General features: G+C 34.2%; 1 protein-coding gene across 1 annotated transcript; it reads left to right on the plus strand.

Annotated features, from left to right (window-relative positions):
* The first annotated feature begins 291 nt into the window (after positions 1-291).
* On the plus strand, positions 292-23649 carry LOC150104010 (chondroitin proteoglycan 2-like). Its single transcript, XM_090396377.1, has 6 exons — positions 292-334; positions 1433-1813; positions 17015-17197; positions 19016-19399; positions 23078-23244; positions 23623-23649. Exons 1-6 carry the CDS (start codon positions 292-294, stop codon positions 23647-23649), a joined length of 1185 nt encoding a protein of 394 aa, XP_090252503.1.
* The last annotated feature ends 285 nt before the right edge of the window (positions 23650-23934 follow it).

The raw sequence follows: 23934 nt of genomic DNA on the forward strand, positions 1-23934 counted from the left end.
GTTTGTCTCAATGGCATGTCTTCCCTGTGTCCTACCCGTGATGGATTTTTTCCTGTAGAAGGTTCCTGTGAGCAATACTTCGACTGCACTAGAGGCGTTGCATTTATTGAAGAATGTCCAATTAATCTCCATTTCAACAGAAAAAAGCGAGTCTGCGATTGGCCTAGCGAAGCAAAGTGTGGTAAGTCAAATATTTCGAGTATTTGTTAAATCTAATTCCGTTTATGTTTTTAATGTCTAGATAATTTTCTAATATAATTTTAGGATTAGATCCATCTTAGTTTCCGAGGTATGGCGTCTTTTACAGCAAAGTTAATTGGGAAGGAGGGGAAGAGTCAGCCTATCGTTTAGGATGCGTTAGAGCAAATACAATATACATCTACACGCATAACGGCTCATCCCTTTTTTTACGGTTTGTTATTTTTCTCTGTGAGACTACACCTAATTTATTCAATGTATCAGCAATTCTGCCTTGGCTAAGTGTTTCATTTCTCAAAGATTCCTGCAGGAAGAAGCATGATTTTTTTACACCTGGTCTTCTATTTAAAAAAAAAGGCTAGGAATGCATGCAAATTGATAAACATACACGCAAACAAGTATTTTCCTCGGTTGTCTCGGCATTAAATAGCTAACCTATACGAGCAACTTTTTCAAGAGATGTCAAAATATACTTTAAAAAAAAAGTATGGGAACATCCCAGAAATACAGATAAATATAATTTTATTATCTTTGTAACATAATGTTTTGGACTATATTTAATGCCTGGACATAGTTATGAGTTTAGTTTTCAAACAGGTTATTATCCTCAGGCAGGTCCTTGTTGGCTTTGATGTGTGTGAGAGAGGATATTATCATTCTGGAATAGGTTGGCCCTTCACTTCCAATTCCATGTTTCGACAAACACCGATACCGCTTTCCATCATAATATTTTAACAGTTAGAGCATTTTCTCGCAGCGTTTATTGGTTTGCTTCCATGTCCAGCTTCACATCTTCAATGAAGGCAGGCTGTAATGAGATTCAGCAATCAGAAGTTTCCAGATCGAGAGTTACGTTTTTGGGGATAAAATAATACTACTGTAGCAGTTGCTCAGCATGCACTCATTCTATGTCGAATTCAAAATTACTAGTATTTTCTTTTCCGCGCACTATTTTTCTAAACTGAACATAATAATAATAATTGTTGATATCTCTCCTTTATATACGTTTCTTCGTAGAAAACCTTATTTGCATGTTCTTTGTATCACATTCGCTTTTGATGGAAAATTCCAATCCCCCTGTTAACATGGCATGAACTGAGCCACAATTAAATGAATGACAATTAATTAATTGAGAAACAGTTAAATAAGAACATACATATATCAAATAATGTGCAATCTGTAGGAGTATATACGTATTTTGAAATCAATGCATGTTGTTTATCGTTTTTTGCAGGTAGTCAACCGGAAGATCTTGGCGAGCCTGACTTAGACATCACCTGCTCGTGCAAGAATTGCTTGGCACCATATGAGGACGATTGCTCACGCTATGTTCTGTGCTTAAATGGAACTGCATATTCGCTACAGTGTGGATTAGGACTTGTATTTAATTCTGCAAAGCAAACATGCGATTATATGTCTGATGTCAAATGTACCACGAAACCCTCAGCACTGTGTCAAGAGCCTAACGGGAACTACAGTAGTTCCAACTGTGCGTCTTATTTACAGTGCGTTGATGGTATTGCGTACGACAGGAAGTGTCCAGACAATGAACACTTCAACAGCAATACAAAGAGGTGCGATGATCCCTGCGAAGCAAAATGTGATACCACGATAGGTAAGTATGTAAAGCTTAACTTTAAACATTGGAGTAATTTCTAAAGAAACAGCCTTTAAAGTGATTCATGTTCTTATTCTAATAGTTAGATATCTGCAGAATTGCCCAGTGGTTTTCAACAGCCACACGTCATTGTTTGCAGCGAATGACGTGTGGCTGTTGAAAACGGCATTGTTTGCAGCGAATGTTTAACGTATTGTCACTCCTGAATCCGAAGATCTGTTACTTATTGCACTTTGACTTTAATTCTTATTCTTATAGCCATTTGCTTCAAAATGGCTATAGAATCAATTAGTACCGAAATAGTACAAACTTAAGAAAAACATGGTCTCACTCATCCAAAATCTACACAATGTCAGAAAAGAAACTCACCCCCCCCCCAAAAAAAATAGAAAAAAGAAACATTTAAATTGTATGCTGTAGTCAATAAAGATGATGTTGAAATTTTACACGATGATTAAAATAGACTGGCGGTATGAGTAAAGATGAATGGATGTCAATTTAATGTGGCCAAGTATAAGGTTATGTATTTTGGGGTTAAAATATTACCAGCTTTGTACCATATTGATGGAACTGTACTCCAGAAAATTGAATGAAGACAGGAATTTGGGGATGGGGAGTTGAAGTTCAGAGAGCGCACTGGAAAAGTGGCTAAAGCAGCTTACAGGATTACCTGGTTATTGAAGACCATCCTAACATGCAGAGAGAAGCAGGTTATTGTTTCTCTTTATAAGGCTTTGATTAGGACTCATCTGGATTTTCGCACACGGATCTGGTCGCTTGGAGATTCGGATGAGGTGGAGCGGACTGAAAGGAGAGTAACTCAGATGGTGGCAGGACTGGGTGATGTTTCATATGAAAAGATACTGAAGCTTTGTGGGTTATAGAGCTGGTTGATAGGCGGATAAGGGGGGGGGGATATGATAAAGACATACAAGTTGCTTAGGGGGGTTATGTTATTAATATGGAGGAAATATTTACATAAATAATGTGAGAAAAACTAGGGATCAGCTATGGAAATCAAGTAAGAGTGTGGTTAGTAAGGATGTGAGGTCTAGACTTTTTGCTTGGAGAGCGGTGAATGAGTGGAATATACTGCCAGAGTTGGCTCTGAGCGGTTTGTCGGTGAAAGAAAAATACGGTACTCGTAAGTATTGTACAAGTATTGATGGACAGTGTTGATGTAGTTGACTTCGTACGATGAATGTACGGACTCTATGAGGTGCCCATTTTTCGTTTTTTCCCACAAGTCTCATGGAGTTTGTTACAATGCAGTAGCAAAACACGATTTGTATAGAGAAACAATATAGTTAACCTTTCATTTTGTTTCACGTATACAAAAACAAAACAGCACATTCTAACAAAACTCGTAATCGGCATCTTAGATGGTTTTTTTTTTTTTTTTTTTTTGCTTTTGCAAGTTTGTCCATCGCTCTGGCATTTCCTTCGAAAAGTAAACTGAAAGTTTTATTATTGTGAAGGTTCACTTTTGTTCGTGAGTCTATTAATTTTATTAACACACACACACACACACACACACACACACACACACACACACACACACACACACACACACACACACACACACACACACACACACACACACACACCTTCTTTCCTCTTTCACAATTTCAAAGTTGCGTTTCATAAATATCCTCCATCCTCTAAGTGTATGCAGTCGCAGTATGTTATGAAAGTAGAATATAATTAATATAAAATTATAATGCACTCGAAATAATTTTTCAAGTCATAATTAAAATCTAAATATTTCTTCAAAAAGTTTTTTTTTTTTTAAATTAATAACATCAATAAGGAAATCATATTGATCAACAATACAAACTTTGTGGAGTGGAACAAGTTTCAATAAAGTGTGGGGTGCAGACCCAGTTATCCAACGGAGTTGAATAATATGTAACTATGGATTGCTAGCCTAAACAGATAAACTGATTTGCCAGTCATGGATAGAACATTGAGCACAACTGGCTCTTTGGGAAAAAAAAACATGGAATACATAATATCTCTTCTATCACTTTTCTTTATGTGCTAATCGAAGTAAAAGGACATACTTAATATAAAAACTATACTATAACGTAAATACTTCTACTGTTTTCTTTTTTAATATTAAAAAAATCCATCGTCAGTTCAAAGTACGTTTAAGTATATTATAAACCAAACCTCAAGATAAATTTATTTGTTGGCAAGCAGTTCTTGTCAACGAAAGAAATTCATTCAAATCACCATCATACTAACAAATGAGAATGGCAACTGAAAAAGCTCTTTGTGTAGTGTCACTGTCATATCTGTCATAGAAATTTTGAAATATTTTCAAAATTTGTATTTTGAAATTTTAAGATGGCATGTTCAGCATTATTCTCTACATTCGTTGGAAACACTCTTGAAAATGAGATGAAAATAAGACTAATGACAATCCTGAAGCGAGCTACATTCGTTAATGCAAGCTAATGGCAGTAATACGTGTACAGGTCATTCTGCAGAAGACTACCTTCAAGATTACGTGGACAGAAATGATATATTAATGAGAATTTATGCCCAGCAAAAGACCTCTCAATGTTCGACACCGAAGAGTGCCACACTAATACGGATCCCTGACAGATGAAGTCGAAGGTTATTCTGTCTGATATAAAGTCAATGGCAAGAGAAACCTATAATCCTGACTACTGATCATACAGTAGAATTTAACTCAAGAGATATCAGGAACATGTATTTGTGGATGACAAATACAAGAATGGCTTTCGAGTGGATGAACAGAGCAGGAAATATAAATCCCAAAAGAAAAAAAAAAAAAAAGGAACGAATACACAAGAAGAAACTTGCTATTTCGTCTTACTGTATTATAAGCACCATGGGGTTTGACTCAGAACTCTTCTTAAATGAATCCCGTTAGTTGCGAATACAATGATTCAGAACGGCAGCTTAAAACACCGAGTGTTCTTCTAGGGATGGGAAGAATGAAAAACTAGTTGTCGAGAAGAAGTATCAGACCCACTAAATCGTCTTTAGTTGAAAAGTTGTCAAGGTTCATTATTCGCATCCTAGACAAGATTCGAATCTAGGTCTTTCCAGTCGAAATCTTAAGCGTGAAGGATAAATATTGCGATATCTTCGCCCTTTATGGAGTTGCTTAATGAGAAACCCAAACACTTACGAAGAATAATTTTTCAGATGTTTTAAAAGATCTGAAAAGTTATATTAATGTGAAGGGAAAAATTTCTCGTCATCATTAACAAATTCCTGACATGTACCCTTAGGGACTGTAGAGGCTATTACGATAGAATGAACTACATCATTACATAAAAAAAAATATATATATATTTGAAGACAAATCGACTAAAGGAAAATAAGCATATATCGATATCAAAGAGCAGTCAAGTACAAGTGCGAATTGTTTTTCCTTTTACTTATTCTATAAATTTATTGAAATCAGTATAAAAACTAAAGTTATCAATACTGAGGAGGAGGATCCTTGTAATGTATAGCTTGTCTAGATTATGGAAATTCGGTCCTGGTAGTAGGCTTTGAATCCATGCTGAATATAATATTTCACCGACGTCATAATTTAAATTTATGATGTCGGCGATCTACGGTTTCCAATCTAAAATTAAAATTAATTTTTAATCTCAAAAAAGCATTATATTAACTTTTTTTTTCTATTTCGATACATCTGCAGTTTGAATTTGCACTGCTATCTGGATCATGTAAGAATAATTGTATGAAGTTCGTTTTACATGTATTTGATAAATTAAAATTTAAATATTTTATTTTTGAGACTCACACTAAGTTTATTTGACTGGAACCAATTTGTTACTTTTAAAAGATCATCGTTCACCATGGTCTGCATTTGTTTGACTGTGTTCGAAGAGGAAAATCAGAATCTTATCATCAGAGAAAGCATTTATTTTATTAATTTGTTTTTAAGCCAGTTTACAGCAGCAACTCCTATTCCTACGATTATCAATTTTCCTATTAAAATTCCATGAGATACAATGTCGAAAGTTTTATGTCGATTTGAACAAGCTGCTAATGTTTATGCTCACATAGGAAGTTTAATGTGTGTTTATAAAAGTTTCTATAAACTTTTGATTCCAAATTAATTCTTTGAGCAGTCATTTTTATCCAAAAATTTCATTTGCCTAAATTTTACTAATTTCCCTCGAGGGAAAAAAAAGATAGAGAAGAGATTGGGCTATAAATTATTAAATAATTTGGTTTCCGTTTTTATAAACTAAACGACTACAGCCTAAGGTCCTTCTTAAAATCCGATTGACACGTGGTTCTCGTTAGTGTTAGATTAAACATGTACAATATGGATTCTAATATACATTTGACTTTTGACAATGTCCTTTGATTTCGTTTTCTCAAATGGGGGAAAAGATGGATGGCGTTATTAATTCTTTTAGCTGTGTACTTCAGAAAGATGATTTTAACATTCATGGCAACCGTTTTTTATTCCCCCCCCACCTCGTTTAGAAATAAAAATAATGTTTCTTACTTTGGACAAAATATTCAATTTATTATTTTAATGTTATCATCTAAGATTATTAAATTTAACATTGAATGTTCATATTATAACGAAAATTATATCAATATTAGTATACAGTATTTAAAAAGGTAATTAATATTTGATACCTCTTGTATCGAATGATGAGGACTATTTAAAAACATAATAATAATAATAAAAGAACTCTGAAATAAAACAGCTTTGCTACTTACAATAATGTTTATATATATATATATATCCATTTGAAAATTGATGTCAGAAGTTGCAATGCGTAAATCTGCCAGTTGGATTTTATTTATTTTTATTTTAGTATTACGTTTTTGTTTGGGGGGATGGCAAGATCAAATCTGAAATATCACAAAGTCATTGGACACCACTCCCATAGATGACGAGATGCCATCCATTTCTTATATAATTTTATTTGCAAGTACTTTCTGTGGATATTTTCTGAGAATTGGCCGGAAATATGATATAAATCAAGGCTGTCTACCTTTCTAGAGGGCAACGCGCTACTTAAAAGAAACGAATAAAGGCTGGTGTAATACAGCGCAATTTATTTATTGCGAAACATGCTTTAATAAATTTTTCGTTTTCAATAAATGCTCCGCAAACCAAGGGTGTTGTCCAATCCATATGTTACAAAATAGGGACAAAATTTGCTGGAACAAAACGAACGAGGTCATAAACCTCTAACTCCCCCACCCCCTCCTCACGCACTTTCATAAAAAAAAGAAATGAAAACGCCATAAGAGATTGCTACTTCACAAATCCTACATGATGTACAAATATACAAGACAGCGCCCTCTAGAAGTGCATAGGTAAACTTCAAAATACATCTCTTCATTTTTTTGTTTTGTTTTTGTTTTCTGAAACACTTGAAAGATGTCTAAATTTCAAGTGCTAGTTCTACTAAGATCTGTTCGTTTATATTTAAACTAAAAATCAAAGTCCTTGATTTTTCATTATGGATACAATGATACGAGGATATTTAATTATCCTCGTATCATTGTATCGTTACTTAAGAAGAAGTGAACAAATTAATTAACTTCTTATTAATTACCGTAATTCTTAAATTACTGAATATAAAATTATATACCGTTATACAAAATAAAAAAAATAAAATAAAATAAAATAATTCTTTTTTTCTTAATCAGTAGCCAATTTATTAATAAATAAATTTACATATTAAAATATTGCTTTATTAAAAATATTTCATCCTCACCACGAACAAACACCAATACTAAAAATTTCGTATCTCACAGAAATAACGCACGCAAGCATACGATACAATACACTGCTCGTTTGAGCAGTGTCGGAATGACTTGTAACGTGCAATCATAAGCGCAAATGAATATCGGCGAGACTGGCTGCGATTGGTCGAACGTGATGATATCGACACTGCGTTAGATCGCAGTGTATTTGTTTCGTAATCTAAAGAGTTCATCGAACAATTCCAATTACAGTATTAACTATTCAATCACTGTCGAAACATAAGCTGTAACCTTTAACATGTTGCATTGCACTTACATAATGTTGTAAGCATTGTTATTATTTATAAACACAAACAAAATTTAAATTTTTCATTAGGAATATAAGTATAAGTAATTACTTTAATTACTTTAATGATAGATTTTGTGTTTCTTATGGGGGGGGGGCTTCCCTCGATGAGTCTTGATAGACTTTGTGTTTCTTAGGAAGGACATCCCACGATGAGTCTTTTGACTCCATGGAGGCCTGAATAATAATAATAATACCTCCTATTTTTCGGTAATGTTACATTACCATCTTCAGGGATCATAAAATAATGATATGTGAAAGCAGGCACTAACATCAAGCAAATATGGCTGAAGAAATAAAATAAAAATTATAACATACCTAACTTCTATGACAATGCATCATCACAAATGGTATTTTTTTTTTCTCTCCAACAACATAAGCTTTTCGGTTAGTAGAAATGATACCATTACAAATTGAAAAAAAAAATATATATATATATTCAGCAAAAGAGTAAGAAAAAATTACTATTATCATGTATATTTATCAAAACTGAATGTACTCATTATATATATATATATATATATATATTTAAAGGAAAATAAACTAAAAATTATAACCTACAGGTTCACCACAGCCACAGGGCAACAGGACAGGGGGGAGGCTGAAATGGGTTTCAAAAAATAATCAGTATTATATTTTAATTTTCAAATTTTAAATTTTGCTGCCATGGGGACCAATTCATAAACATATATTTATGAACAAAATTTCTATTTCCATCATATTATTTGTTTCTTATCATTTTTCCAAAAAAAAAGGGGGGGGAGCAAAAATAAAATCTTCCACAGGGCTCATGAAAAGCTAGTTACATCTCTGTATAATTTAAATTGAGTCTCCTTAACTCACTCAGTATAGGCAAAGCCCTTTCGTCAGAAAGACCTGGGTTTGAATCCCATCAGTGACATGAGGAACCTTTATCTGGTCTCTTTTGGCAAAAAGTGAGTTAGAAAGTCTCATACAGAGGTAGGGTTTTTTTTTAACCTGGAAACTCGGGTTTTCCATCCCCAGAACTGGTAAACTGGTCCTGTGAGCACACATGGATTACAGTCATGAATATGTCCCAGCTATGCTGGTCCTGAGCCTGGATTAAAATGGGGGGGGGGGTGGAAGCGATGATGAACTACCCAGTAAAATCTCACCAAGAACACTTTGTGGGCAAGCCAACAAAGTCACCTATGGTCGGAAATGACTGAAAAGGAAAACACACACACACAAAAATAAGCTAAATTACATTTAGCTTATTTTTGTGTGTGTGTGTTTACTCCAGATCTTAACCTTAATAAAAGTCACACACACACACACACACACACACACACACACACACACACACACACACACACACACACACACACACACACACACACACACACACACACACACACACAGATAAGCTAAATTACATTTCAAAGCTAAACTGAAAATGATTTGACCAATTGTTATTCTACTAGCCTGACCTCTAGTGGAAAAAAAAACTACATCAAACCTATATTCTATTTATAACATCAAAGAACAAATTCATATAGATAGTTTTAATACAGCAAAAGTAGTGGCCTAATCCATAATTTAACATTAGTGTTATATTAGAATTAAGATCCTAGATTACTTACAGTCCTAATTATAATTAACTCTTAGACCAAAAGGTTTTGTGGTTAGAATATGTGCCTTCCATATTCTTGGGATTTTTAGACCATCATTGTTAAGATTAGGGTGGTTGATAAGAAATTTCACAGGCCTCCTTAAATATATGTTCATTCCACGTTTTGGTGTGGTGTAAACAAGAGAATGCTTTTCCAGTCAATTCTATGTAAAGTATTCAGAGCATGATCAGAAAGACTAGCTTGACCAGAGTTATTAAATATAATGCGCCGTTTATGTGCCTTTTTTTCCTGATAGGAATTGTGCGTCCTGTTTCACATGTACATGGCAAATTATAGGTGCAAATGCAATGAATACAGTATACTCCAGGGTGGGCCAGCGGATGAGTTGAATAAGTTCTTTAATTTTGCAGAAGTTTTAAAGATGGCATTAAGGTTGGATTTCTGCAGTATTCTGTTTATTTTGTCACTTAATAATAATAATTATTATTACGTGACACCTCCAGGAAGTCCAAAGACTCATCGAGGGAGGTCACCTACTCTATAGCTCTCCATCTCCACCAACTACAACGAACCGCAACTACCATCATCATCACATACACTAACGCCATATACAGCTAACCATCACCACTAGTATTTTCACAGACATTCACAAACATCCATGCCCACGGTGGATTCAAACCCGCAGTCTTTTGGCTGGAGAGTGGATACGCTAACCACCCAGACGACCAGGCCAGTAATGGCTACAGTTTTATTGTAATCTAGTTTATTTTTATATAAATTAAGTGGATATAAAAGCCAACATTATTTCAAATCCGAATACCTTAACTATAAAAGTTTGGTGCCGAATATAGTTAGAAACTATAAAAGTTTCGGCGAAGTTTGACCTCTCTAATTTATATAATTTTGCATCGACGAAGTGAAGCCTTTTGGCTCTTTATTTAGTAAATACTTTAGTGAATAGGTTACGCACCGATCGAGAGTTCGCTTACGGAAAATACATCTCTTCCACGCTTCGAGTTCCTTAGTACTGAGAGTTTTGCCCTCTTAGGTTTCTTCAGGAATTTTGCTCCCGATGAGGGGGGGGGGGGGGCTGAATTTTGAGGGTTTGCCTGAGAGAGCATTTTGAGTCTCCGGGGAAAGTGCCTCCGGCGTGGTCCGTGGGTGCTTTTCCTTGGAATATGAGCGGTTCTGCTCAGTGTGGGGTGAGCCTGTCACTGAGTGGAACCAACGTTGAGTTGGACCATCTTTCGGCCACTCGTAGGGAGTTGGCCGGGGAATCGCCTAATTTTTAGAGAGACCTTTACTAAAACAGTGTCTCTGATGAAAACCAATGTGTTTGAAACAGCCGGCAGGCTAGTGAAACCTTATCAAACAGACAACAGGAGGCGAATATACCGACGGTTATTAGCAATCGTGCTTCCTATCGTTTGGCTGGGGGAAACTCGTAGTATGGCCGCGAGTGTATTCCCGTTAAGCTCTCTGGTCAAACTTCGCCAAAACTTTTATAGTTTCGGTATTCTGCTTTGAAATAATGTTGGATTTAATATCCACTTAATTTCCGCCGAAATGAAGCCTTTTGGCTCTTTATTTTAGTAAATAGTTTATTTTTTATTTGTAAGTGGGTTCTTGCGAAGAATTTTGTTGATAGAGTAGTTTTGTTGTAGCCATTTTTCAGCAAGGTATTACTGATCATTTTTAATTCTTCTTTAAGTGCTTGTTCACTGGAGCAAATCTTTAAAGCCCTGTTATTATTATTTTTTTTTAGTGTGGTCATCACACCTAGTTTTTTTGTTGGGCGGTGGAAGGAGTTTATGTGTATATATTGACCAGTATGTGTAGGTCTCTGGTAAACAGGTCTCTGGTAAGAAATCTGATCATGCTCTGAATACTCTACACAGAATTGACTGGAAAGGTACCTGTTGCTTACATCGCACCAAAACTGGTATGAGAGTAAATTTAAGAAGGCCTGTGAAATTCTTATCAACCATCCTATTCTTAACAATAATGGTGGTCTAAAATCCCAAGAATATGGAATGCACATATTCAACCCAAATAACCGTTTAATGTAAGAGTTAAGTATAATTAGAACAAGAAATCTAGGATCTTAATTCTAATATAACAACACCCGCGTTAAATTATGGATTAGGCCACCGCTTTTGCTCTGTTAAAACTAACTATATGAATTTGTTCTCTGATGATGATATAAATAGAAATAGCTTTGATGTAGCGTTTTTTTTTTTTTTTTTCCTCACTAAAGTTCAGGCCAGTAAAATAATGGTTGATCAAAGAACTGTCACTTTAGCATGCTATATGAAATGTAAATTAGTACTGTTTGAAATGTAAATAGACAGTGGTGTAGCTAGAGCTTTTGCCGCCCGGGGCGGCGATCCCTGAGTTTGCATCCCCTCTCAATACACATCAAAAATACTAAAAAAAAATCAAAATCAGTCAATCAAAACAACGTAGAGGGAAATAAATTAAAACGCTATGTTTATTTTTGAAGTAAAACTTTAATTTCAACATTCTAAAATGTTATCTTTGTTGCTTTTCTGTTAGCAAAATCATCGATGACATTGACGAAGTCTATTTCATAGTAATGTAGGTAATTCTTAATCAATTTTATTTAAAAAACTCCTCTCACAACTAGCAACACGTACAGCAATTGTGAGGAAAATTCGCAGCAGTATTACAATATTTGGAAATGAGTTCTCGAGACTGTATTTTAGAATTAACTGTAAAAATTCAAAAAGGTTCAAAGTGTCGCCCGGGGAGGACCGCCCCCTCCCCTCTAGCTACGCCACTGTAAATAGACCGTAATATGAAGATCGAAACGTCGGGAAATTAAAGTAATTATTCCTAGCAGGGTTGTAGTCGTCATAATTTTACTGAAATGAATGTTAATCACCGTGTAACACTAAAGGAAACCATACTGTTAGAGCATAGTTCGTTTTGCAAAATCCAGAAAGGCAAAAATACATATAACGTAATCTATACGGGTGTTGTATTTAGGCATCACAAATTACTCCGTTCCAGCCGAGTGGAGTTGAATAAAATTTATTATACCAAAGATGGTTCTATTGTGTTTCACGAAAGAATTTTGTTTTTCGGTGAAAATTAGCGTATTTTATATAAATACCTCTACCATACATCGAATCGATTACTCGATTTTGAATGTTCACTATGTGAAATTCTTAAAAATAATGAAATGATTTTTAAGAAAAATATAGAAAGAATGTCACTGGCCGGTGGTGCCATCTGCCGGATGAGATCTTCAGTAAAATTCAGCATCACATTTATACGAAAATCTGTAATAATTATAGAATTTAATATTATTATTATTATTATTATTATTCCTGACACCTCCAAGGAATCCGAAGACTCATAGAGTATAGCATAAATTATATGAGTATAGCATAAATTTATATCCCGTATTAATAATAGTTTTAAGAGTTACTAGCAATACAATGAACATAATTACAATACTGGTTGTAATACTGTAATAACCTTTATTCAGCTTTTATGTACAAATAAGGTAACAAGACTTGAAAATATACATTCATTATAAAATTCTGTTATTCAGTGTATGTTCAGTATGATATACTATATGGGAAAATTATGTATTCATAACAACAATAAGTATAAAATACAACTGCAATAAGCATAGAAATAATCCTAAAAAAAAAAAAAAGCATAGCTTTATATTGTGGTAAACTTTATGTTGTTGTTATTATTGTAATTGAAGTTGCCAGTACAAAAAAACAGCCCAATTCGAATAGAATTTATTAAGGGAAGTCAAAAAATTTCCGCATTATTTAATTTATTATTTTTGTTGGTATGCGATTCCTACGAACTTCGCTGAATTCATATCAACCTGTAAACATAAACCTTTACTTGTGATATTTAGATATGACTAATCAAACTATAATAATAGTTTTAATATATATATATATATATATATATGTATGTATGTATATCCGCTCTCCAACCAAAAGGTTGCAGGTTTGAATCCGGCCATGGGCATGGATGTTTGTGATTGTCTGTGAAAATACTATTGGTGGTGGAGGTGGGTGAAAGATGGTGTTGGTATGATTGGTGGTTGCGGTTCATTGTGGTCGTGGAGACAGAGAGTTGTGGAGTAAGTGCCCTCCCTCGATGAGCCTTTGGACTCCCTATAGGTGTCATGTATTAATAATTTAAATTATGGTGATTTATCCTTTTCAGTCATTTCCGACCATAGGTGACTTTGTTGGCTTGCCCACAAAGTGTTCTTGGTGAGATTTTACTGGGTAGTTCATCATCGCTCTCCCCCCCTTTTTTTTATCCAGGCTCAGGACCAGTTTACCAGTTCTGGGGATGGAAAATCCGAGTTTCCAGGTTAAAAAAAACCCTACCTCTGTATGAGACTGTCTAACTCACTTTTTGTCAAAAGAGACCAGATAAAGGTTCCTCATGTCACTGATGGGATTCAAACCCAGGTCTTTCTGACGAAAGGGCTTTGCCTATACTGAGTGAGTTAAGGAGACTCAATTTAAATTATACAGAGATGTAACTAGCTTTTCATGAGCCCTGTGGAAGATTTTATTTTTGCTCCCCCCCCTTTTTTTTTTTTTGGAAAAATAATAAGAAACAAAGAATATGATGGAAATAGAAATTTTGTTCATAAATATATGTTTATGAATTGGTCCCCATGGCAGCAAAATTTAAAATTTGAAAATTAAAATATAATATTAATTATTTTTTGAAACCCATTTCAGCCTCCCCCCCGTCCTGTTGCCCTGTGGCTGTGGTGAACCTGTAGGTTATAATTTTTAGTTTATTTTCCTTTAAATATATATATATATATATATATATATATATATATATAATGAGTACATTCAGTTTTGATAAATATACATGATAATAGTAATTTTTTCTTACTCTTTTGCTGAATATATATATATATTTTTTTTTTCAATTTGTAATGGTATCATTTCTACTAACCGAAAAGCTTATGTTGTTGGAGAGAAAAAAAAAATACCATTTGTGATGATGCATTGTCATAGAAGTTAAGTATGTTATAATTTTTATTTTATTTCTTCAGCCCTATTTGCTTGGTGTTAGTGCCTGCTTTCACATATCATTATTTTATGATCCCTGAAGATGGCAATGTAACATTACCGAAAAATAGGAAGTATTATTATTATTATTCAGGCCTCCATGGAGTCAAAAGACTCATTGTGGGAGGTCCTTCCTAAGAAACACAAAGTCTATCAAGACTCATCGAGGGAAGCCCCCCCCCCAAGAAACACAAAGTATCATACCACTCATTGACCATTCTTGCTCTCACCACTCCATCAGACAATGCATTCCGTGGTTCAACCACCCTCCATGCAAAGAAACCACTCCTCACCCTCTTCCTCACAGTTTCCTCTCGTAATTTCCAGGGATGGCCTCTTGTCATCACTCCTTCCTGAAGTTCAACCAAGCGAAAGAACTCCCCAGTGTCAACCCTGTAACCACCTCTCAACAGTTTAAAAGTCTCAATCATATCACCTCTCCTTCTTCTATCCACCAAACTCTGCAGTCCACATTCCCTCAGCCGATCCTCATAACTATCATTGTACAGTCCTGAAACCGTCTTTGTTATTCAACTTTGTACCCATTCCACAGTTAATTTATCCCCTTTAAATCGTGGGGACCAAATCTGAGAACAATAGTCCAAGTGTGGTCTGATCACGGTCTTATACAACGGAATGATAACTGTTTTATCTCTGCAGATCAGTGTCCTTCTCATTATTGTAGCAATTCTCTGTGTTACCTTCACCACCTTTGCAATATGTCTCCTAAATTTCAGGTTTCTATCAATCATCAACCCCAGATCTCTTGTCTCCCCTACTTCCTCCAGTATAACTCCTTCAATTTAGAGTATTAAATTTTTTAAAGATTAATTAAAGTTTTTAATTAATATTCTAGTATATGTTGTCTTTCCCAAAAATCTGACAGTTATGTATTACCAACATATAAGCTTATCTACACAAATTATATTATTCTTTTTATCTATATAAAGTAGTCATTTCTTTTATGAAATGAACGATCAGAATCTAATTGTTCATAACAGTTTTCCTGTTGGTAGACTATTGCTACTTGAATTATTCTCCAAACAGTATCATACTTTTGGATGTTGTGCATTATCAGAACGGTGTCAGTTGTTGATAATAAAAGTGATGATCAGGGATGACAAGTTACTCTTCTTCAGGTTGGCAATTCAAAATTAGGGGTGAAGAAAAACCTGAAACATATCAGATTTAGGAATTGCTCCTTTGAGCAGCATAATGCAGAGGGCAGGTATCAAATGCCATCTTAGAATAATGAAATTATTCTAACCCTAAAAGAAAGGATTAGAATAATGACATTAAGTAAAGCACATTACAGTAATTTTAACATTATGCATTATGAGCTAGTGAATAATTTTGCTGCTTTAATCCTGCTCTTATAAATTAGCTCTCTCTCTCTCTCTCTCTCTCTCTCTCTCACACACACACACACACACACACACACAAAGTATCGAATCATATTCAAAGCTTTGCTGTTGACTACAATCCATTTCTCTTCTTCATTCATTTCAGCAATAGAAGGTTTTTTGTATGATTCAACATCATCTATGACCATTATCTTAAACACCGATCTTGCCATTCTAAAGTGTTAGGTAATAATAATCTAATGCTATCAAAACTCTTGTCTTATTTCCTGGAAAAAGATAATGCTTCATTCTCCACTAGTTTTGCTAATATTCCATTTGCCAACTAAGTTAATTTTTCTAGTCTTGGATTGACTTTCATTAGATTATCTTGGCACAAACACAACAAAGCCTATTCAGCTTTCAAAATGCTTGGTATATTCTTTTTGTTTTGTTTTAAACAATACTCCTCTTCCACTAACTCCTAATACTTTATAAATCCTAATGCTTCATAAATCCCATATCCATCTAACTGTAAGATGTTGTTCTCATATTTGGAGTGGTTCATCAAAAATCTCCCTAAGAGTGCTTGCTCGTATCCAGAAGACAGTTTTTCACTTAATAGATGATCCCTATTTTACCAATTCCATTCATTTTCTTTTCTATGGATGCACTGTTTCTACATTGTGTCTTTTTATAGGTATTTTTATGGGAGCTGTTAAACTGAATTGGCCAGTGCCACCATTCTTGCACTTTCCTCTGATCATATACAAACATGGGCAACTATTGAACAACATCCATACATAGTTCATCTTGAACTAAATTCTCATTCTGCTCCTTCATTCTGTCTTCCTCTGTTTCTGGAGCATCATTCAGTCTTCCTCATGTCCTTTCTTCCCTTTAACCCCCCCCTCCCCCATCATGTTAGAGGTCTTCAGAATTTATATGAGGTTGATATAAAAAACAGTTTTTTGTATTAGATTAGACTTTTCAAATTTACTCTTCCTTTTAAACTACTGAATGTAAGGTTATTTATCCAAATACTTTTCAGTGTCAAGATCATTGTTTTATAATTGCTACTATATTTCTTTTAGATTGCTTTAAGACTACAGTAAATCCACTGGAATGTCAAACTGATGGTATGTTTCCAATGCCAAACAACTGTCTACAGTTTGTTCATTGCAGTAATAGCATTCCATATATAAAAGACTGCCCTCCAGGACTGCATTTTAATCCTACACTGAAGGTGTGTGATTGGCCAAGTTCAGCTGGCTGCAGTAAGTTGATGTTTTTTTGTTCCAAAATAAGAATTTTTCTGAATAAACAATCAATTAATTAATGCTAAATTTACATAAAAAGCCATAAATATATTAAAAAAAACATTTCATTTTACTACTAATAAATGAAGCATAGCATATGATTATGATGAGATCATGCATTAGATCAATTTTTAATAAATTTTTTTTAAAATAAATATTTTCCATTCCTTATTTGAATTTGCCAAATGATATATCAGTGTATTTATTTTTCAGCAAGAGGTAATATGCCAAAATGATTACTTTCTATTATTTGGGGAAATTTCATTGCTGCATTGAATTATTGTTACAGGATTGCATATACTGGTAGCTTTTTTCTAGAAACAATAATTTTGAACAAGCAGGACACCCTTCCTTAGGAAGAATGGACAATCAGCCAGTCCATCCCCAGGTGGGGCCACTCCTGTAACAGTGAAAGACAGTAGAGATGATGCTAGAGAGGTATGTGATGTACTGTTCATTTGAAATTACTGATTGACATGGGCAGATTACATGATCTTCCAAACTTGGCAAAAAAGAATGATTGCAATGTACTAGTTGAAAGGTGGTAGTATCCAGGAAGCATCCAATATTATAGTCTATTTGCAGAATAATAGTTATGTGTTTCAAAATGGAAGAACACTGAGCAAAAATATCTACCAGGCCAATGGTGCACACTCATCACTCCTTGATGCTCTTGGTGAGTGAAAGTTGTCTTGCCTTATTCAAACACATAGAATAAAAAACTGAAATGGGTGACCATGGAATTTAACTAGGAGATGAATGTGGTATTTCCCAGTCCACAATACACTGTGCCTTCCTCTGTGTGGCCCTATGAAGTAGGCACCTATCACTGATGACTGCATTTGCAGTTTTCATCTGAAAAATATCATTGGGTATTAAGGACTTGATAAAAGTTGCTTTTTTCTGATAAATCTCATTTCCGGCTATACTGTATGGACAGCAGGTGTACAATTAGTCAAAATCCTGGCAAGAGGTATGGTATGCAAGATATTTTCATGGGAATCTCTTGGAGTCTTGATACCCATATACCATACTACAAATGCTAGACAGTACCTCTCACTGCAGATGATCAAGTACATCCTTCATGGTGAATGTCCTCCTGGAGGGCACAGGTATGTAGTAGCATGCACCATACTGCATTTTTGAGAGAGTGGTTTACTGAATATGAATGTCACTTCTAGTTACCATGGCCACTGAGTTTGCCATATTATGTAAATTGAGAGAAAACTGCATTTGAATCCTTCACGCCAAACATTAACTGTGTAAATATTAGGGTAAGGTAGTGATCATAATATTTTGAATGGACAGTGTATATTATACAAAAAATCCTAGCAATACGAGTAAAGAGACTGATTTTCAGAGCACTTTCAGGTAGTTGTTATGTATAATAATCCTTGGTTCTACTTTCACTAGCGTTATCAATCTATACTTTTACCCTGGCTGTACCATTCGGTATGATATTTAAATTTATACTTCCTCCTGTATTTTGATACCTGTTTTGTTAACCTGGAAACAGGTTAACAAAATTATAAGGAAAGATAAATTTTTTTTCCAAAAGGATTAAATATGTACTGTGTTTCAGGTGCAAATGTTTATTTGCCTTTTGCTTAAGAAATATAGATTTTTATTCTTTTTGACAAGATTTTGCCTTATATTTTAAGCTTCGATGAGTGCCAGTGACCAGCAATATTCTCTTAAATGTTTTGACTTAAATACGTTTTGACTTTGTGTTATTTGTGCTAAATGCTATATCTTATTCATTTCCATCATATGCAGATTCTATCAACTTAAATAGAGTAATAGCAGAGGATCAGCTTTCATTGCCAGAAAACTGTTCTTGCTACAATTGTAACCTTGAAGACTCATCAGATTGTTCCCGTTTTGTGAAGTGTACCAATGGAAAAGCTGAAGTGGAATATTGTCCTCGTGGAAAGTTGTTCAACCGTAACACAAAGCAGTGTGACAGAGCTTCTCAAGTTGAATGTACCCCTGTGGGTGACCCTACACTTTGCATATCACGTAATGGACTATTTCCTCTACCAGGGAACTGCAGTAAATTTGTTCACTGCTCTGAAGAGATTGCTTATATTAAATCTTGCCCAGCAAGCCTTGAATTTGATGTTCACATTAGTGGATGCAACTGGCCAACTGGGCAGTGTGGTAAGTTTGTTAATACTGTATTTAGTTACTTTTTTATATGTATTATCAGATAATTAAAATGTTTGTTATTATGCCTTAATCAAAATGAATTAAAACATATAGTTCATCTTTTCAAAGATACTGCATTCATGACAAAATTAATGATAAATATTTTTTATAAGCAATACTACCACTATGTTCGACAGAAATGCTACAAAGTACTGGTTGATAAATACTTCATAAGATCTCTTCTGAATGTTCAAAATTGTTTCCCTTAGCATTAATCCACCTGCATAAATATGATTAAGCATATAAATCTATATATGGATACAATTACTGATATCATTATGAGTTATTATTTTTAATATTGAGATTGGGACAGACCAATCCATCAACTATAGCCAATCAATCCTAACTCATAGCAGAATTTGTTATAAAACTGGTCTGTATTCTTTTTAATTTTCTAAATACCATTTAATTCATATGAGTAAGGATCTAGTTCTTTTTCAGAAGTTGCACATTTTTAAATCACAGATTAACAGTCAAACCATAATCTCCTGTAGTCATGGGCATCTGCAGAGGGAAGAAAATGGGGCACTTGCCCATCCCCAGGATCTGCTTGAAAAAAAAAAAGAAAAAAAAAACGAAAAAATTAAATAAAAATTTATTGATGTAATTATTTGTTTCCAAGCTGTGCCCCCCCGGGGGGGTAATTTTCTTCGGATGCCCATGTCTGTAGTGGTATGCTGTTGTAGGCAGGACCTTTGACAGATTAGATTGCACCCTGAGGCAAACAATTGAATATTGCCCCTGGTGAATTATAAGACAAAAATGTAAGAAAATCTCCAATTGCCATTTTGTTTTTATTACAAGAGAAACATTAATGCAAAACAATTACATAATAATATTAATTAAATATTTGCTCTAGGAGATATCACACAATAAAACTTTATAAGCTCTTCTAAACTAAACGCAGTATATTTGTAAACTATCTTGTTGTCGTAATATGCTGCATACCACAATATGGCTGAACAAGCACCCTTATTAAGCAGCACTGTGAGACAGGCTGCCTCTATGCTACACCCTGTTGATGGTACAGGTTGCAGGTTAGAATTAAAATTTCTTCTAGAATATCTTAGAACAGTATGTCTACTGAGTCTTTTTAGAGAAGCTTTTATAATTACATCAATGAACAGGATTTCATCAAAAGATCAAGAGACATGTTAATAGATGTGAGTTTTGTGACCCCATAAAAGTCCTAAATCATAATAATAGTGAAAAGTGGCTCAACAGTCCTTACTTTCTTTACACGTGGAATAAATATCTTGTGTCACTGAATGGCATTTGCCTTCAACTTTGGAACAATCCTCTGCCTCCCCTCACTGAAAAGTTATTTGATATATATGTTGCCTGGTAAGCAGATATGTGATACATTGATAATTACTCATACATTTCTGAGAGAAATCTTGCAGCAGAATTGGATTGAAAATATTTGTGGGGAAAATAGAAAGAAGGAAAGACTTAAAATTTCTTGTTGGTAGCTTTTAAGCCATTGTCTTATAAGAGATCTGTTCAACAAAGTATCTGGATTGAATGCATGTTTCTTTGTCATTCCTGTGTGAGAAACAGAGAGAGAGAGAGATTGGATTTTATGCTAATCAATTTGCATTGGTGAGTCAATAAAGCTAAATATATTTTATGGCTGTTTGGAATTATGGCTGAAGCAACTAAGACTGTGAGGCTCATTTGTCACTTTGTAGGATCAAAAACCTAAATTTCTAGGAGGAAAAACCCAAAAACCCAACCACCTGCATAACTCACACTGACATGTAAAATTCCATTACATGTCATGTAAAGAGCATTGTCAGTGCTCTTTAGCAAGAATTTATAGCAGATTTGCTGCTATAAAACATGTGGTTGCACGTTTTATAGCAGCTTTTATGATATCTGAGTGTTTGAAGAATAATTTGGCATAACAACTAGTGAAAAGTGATTTATTTTTATTATTGTTATTGCTTAAGTCCTCGAACTATAAAAATATTATTCAGGAAAAAATGAAACAGTTTTAAAACAAGATATAAACCTTGGAGTCTCAATGACAACCTCTGAAGAGAATATTGATTCATTCAGCTATGGAGGCATGTGGTGAAGTTGTCTGCACAAATAGAAATATAAGAATACCATGGCAGACACAAGAAATTAAAGAAGCATTTCTGATAAAGAAAAAGCACACCAAAATTTCCTAGCAAATAAGTTGTTAGATGATCTAAAAGAATGCAAAGAAAAATGTAACAGAATTAAGCTATGTGTAAAAGTAGCTAAACAGAAAGTGGAATTCCAGATGATTGGAGTAGAGCTCTTGTAGTTCCCATCTATAAAAAAAAGGGAATAAAGCTGGATATGAGAATTTCAGAGGAATTGCTCTACTTAGTGTTCCAGGTAAGATTTATGGAAACATACTTGAGAAGATGCTAAGAATAATTGTGGAAGAGGAGGAGAAAAACTAGATGGGTTCAGGCCAGATAGAGATTGTCAAGGTCAGATTTTCATTTATGACAAATAATTGAGAAACGAAGGGAATATAGCAAGAATCTGGAAAAAGAATATGACAAGGTCCCTCAGAGAAAAGCTTTTCAAAATGCTACAGTTATTTGGAGTAAATGGAATATTATAAAAGGCAATACATAGTAGTCTATACTGAAGTTCTAAGCAGCACTTAGAATTGAAGAGAATGCAGAATGATGCCGTGATATAAAACCAGGTGTACGACATGCACCCCATTATAAAAGAATGTTACATTAAATTTAGCTCATTGCCTTATGCAAAAAATGCTGTATACCCTAAATGAATCCAGTACAAGTCTCCAGAATTCTATAATTATTTGCCAAATATACATAGAAACAGAGGGTTGTGTAGCTCAGTGGAAGTGGCGTTTGCATCCTCTGTGCTTGGCCATACGAAGATAGACTTACGTTTCGAGTCTAGTCACCAAATAGAGGAACTTTTTCTAAGCCTTTCTTTGACTGGTTTCTGAGTTAGTCGATATCTGACACAGGCAAGCGGGTTTTTCAATCTGTAAATGCAAGAAAATGGATTGTAGAATTCACATTATTTCATAGTAACATATCCTGTTAGAGTTAGATACCAAAAGATGGCAGCACTTATTTGATCGTCTCTCTCTTCATCTGTGCACCTATAATTAGCGATAGACATGTGCCAGCTATCTCTGATTGGCTACCGGTGGAGATTGAACTGCCTACTCATTCTCCTAAAGCTAGATAGGGTTTAAAGGCCTCACCTACTGCCTATAAGGGAATAAAAAGGTTTCTAGCTTATTATTATTTATTATGACATAGAAACAATGGGTAAAACAGAAAGGACTTTGAAGGGGAACTAAATTCTAGTACATGTAGTTATCTTTATAAATTAAGGAAAAAATGTCTAAACATGAACTGTTTATTTTTGAATGTCTCATTTTATTTATTTGTTTTTTTTTAATCTGTACAAATTTTTCATGTTTCATTTTTAATAATTTGTTTTGGATGCATTTAGTTAAATGTAAACATTTTTCTTAAGGCATTATAAAATAATGAATTGGAAATATTTCAGGATACTTTTTTTAAAGATTTTTAAAATAGAAAAATATTGAAGAATTTAAAGGAATCTTTGTTCTTAATGATTATTATTTTGTGACCTTAGGTAAAATTGAAAAGGATTCTCACTGCAAGGAGTCAAGTGGATTATTTGTAAATAAGGAAGACTGTTCTTCTTTCTACCATTGTGATCATGGTGTTGCCTTCCTGAAGAAATGCCCTCAGCCTTTGAAGTTTGACTCTAAAAGGAAAATTTGCAATTGGCCCTGGATGGTAAAATGTGAAGAAGGTAAGATTAACCTACTAGAATCATGATATATACACTACATTTTTCACTGTATATTTTGTTTAGATTCTCCTTAATAAAACATACCTAATTCCCTGGTTAAAATAAATACTTCCAGATACTAATGTAGCATATTTATGACTGCCACTTGCCTATTTTTTATTATTATGTCTTGTTAATTTTAGAGAGAGAGAGAGAGAGACTATACACATCTGATAGGATATCTAACTAGATTTCTTATTTAATGTCATAGTTATTGAATTATAATGCAGTAAGTATTATTACATGAAAATATCATGTAATTCTTCATGAGAATTTCTCACTCAGTTTGACAGTTCTATAATTATTTTTTTTTTCTTTTTCAGCTGATAGTGAAGAAACCAGATGTGTGATCAAAAAGAATGTGAAGTGTCCATGTGTCTGTCAGGTTCCAAACTATGATGATTGCCGATCATATTATGAATGTCAAGAAAATGGACAAGCCTGCATAAAATATTGCCCAGCTGGATTACTGTATAACAAGAGAACGATGATATGTGATCTTCCTCATAATGTGACATGCCTAGGTAAGCACTTGCCACTAGAATATCATCTAAATGCTCCATAAATGAACAGATAAAGAGTGCTTCTTAAATTTTTCATCTTCCATCTTATCTATTACAAATTCTGTTATAAGA

The sequence above is a fragment of the Typopeltis vanoorti genome, chromosome 8 (genome assembly GCF_054136105.1).
Source record: "Typopeltis vanoorti isolate ZY-2024b chromosome 8, IOZ_Tvanoo_1.0, whole genome shotgun sequence".
Classification (NCBI taxonomy): domain Eukaryota; kingdom Metazoa; phylum Arthropoda; class Arachnida; order Uropygi; family Thelyphonidae; genus Typopeltis; species Typopeltis vanoorti.